This window comes from Poecilia reticulata, linkage group LG2, assembly GCF_000633615.1.
Source record: "Poecilia reticulata strain Guanapo linkage group LG2, Guppy_female_1.0+MT, whole genome shotgun sequence".
Lineage (NCBI taxonomy): Eukaryota > Metazoa > Chordata > Actinopteri > Cyprinodontiformes > Poeciliidae > Poecilia > Poecilia reticulata.
The window spans coordinates 23,070,837-23,072,278 of NC_024332.1; the positions used below are offsets into that span (position 1 = coordinate 23,070,837).

General features: G+C 47.3%; 1 protein-coding gene across 1 annotated transcript in view; it reads right to left on the reverse strand.

The window, feature by feature from the left end:
- Nucleotides 1-244: 244 nt before the first annotated feature.
- Nucleotides 245-1,442, reverse strand: part of plcl1 (phospholipase C like 1) — a 131,219-nt gene continuing 130,021 nt past the window's right edge. Inside the window, exons 11-12 of the mRNA XM_008396774.2 lie at nucleotides 898-973; nucleotides 245-618 (exon numbers count right to left, since the gene is read on the reverse strand). Coding sequence (XP_008394996.2) covers nucleotides 398-618; nucleotides 898-973 — 297 coding nt within the window. The 3' untranslated portion in view covers nucleotides 245-397. The remainder of the gene's footprint in view (nucleotides 619-897; nucleotides 974-1,442) is intronic.

A 1,442-nucleotide genomic window follows, 5' to 3' on the forward strand; every position in this document is an offset into this window, starting at 1 on the left:
CACACACACTCACACCTAGGGGCAATTTAGACAGACCAATTAACCTGACAGTCATGTTTTTGGACTGTGGGAGGAAACTGGAGTACCCAGAGAAAACCCACGCATGCACAGGGAGAACATGCAAACTCCATGCAGAAAGGCCTGGGGCTGGGAATTGAACCCAGAACCTTCCTGCTGCAAGGCAACAGCTCTACCAACTGCGCCACTGTGCAGCCCCCTAACTAAACACATAATACAGCCAATTTTTTCACAGTAATTGCAACATGCGTAGATTTATTAAGCTGATTTAAGTTATGCTCACTGGAATTGCACAGGTCAACGTCACTCAATCAGCTACTTTACTGAAAACATTAAGATTAAAGAAGAAATGTTGAGGCAACAAGTTAAGGTGAACTAATCATGTTTTACAGTGTATGAGTAATGAAGCACACAGRAACTCATTGTGTRTTGATCRTGTACTGAGCTGGTGCACCAAGCCCTCCACTCCTCCCAGTTTGAGTGCTGGTACCTTGAGCACGGTGATGTTCCAGGTGAAACTCTCCACCGCCTTGTTCAGCTTCCGTCCCTTCAGCCCCTCCTTCTCACAGAGCCGGGTCAGGTCCTCATGGAGGACCATTCCTGACAAACACAAACGGGAGGTGATGACAAAAATAGCGCCCACGTATAACGGCAGCACGTCTTGATGGGTGCGTTGTCATAGGAAACGGCTAATGCTTCTGACATTTGCATTGGAAAACAAAGGTGACAGCGAGTGGGTTTAAAAGCGCATGCGGTGACGCTCCTGAATAAGTAAGTGCACCCGCRTAGCTTCATATGGACACGTCGCTAATACATTCATGACCCGCTCGTTTCTGTGGGTGCGGCTAACATGCAGAGCTTCATGTCTTCAGACTTTACCTTCCCTGTGCACCTGGTCGATCCTCTCCTGAACACCGTCTGCGTTCTCAATCAGCTGCTTCTGGGCGGAGATCATCTGAACAGGAGAGCAGAGAGCGAGGCTGAGCTCACACAACATTTAGTTTGGTGTCGATTCAGAGGTCCCGCTTCATCGATCAGCAAGAATGTGAAGTCTATTCTGTTTCCCTGACAAACATGTTATTACTTTTAACGTTTTTATCCTTTATGCTCATGCGTTACTTTCTCTTTCTTTCAAAGTCTCATAGTTGGTTAGGAGAGCCATCAATGGTGCTATGGAAATACATTTGTCTTGCCTCTTAACTCAGTTTTGTGGACGGGAATAAAAAGACTAAGTTCTGGCATGCACGCACGCACACGCACACACACACACACACGCACACGCACACACACACGCACACACACACGCACACACACAAAGGAGACACTAATCCAGTACATTCAGGAAGGGTGAAGAGTTGTTTTCTAAGAGTGCAGGTGACACCAGCGGTTGCTTCCTGACACTGACCTGCTGGCTTCACATCTAT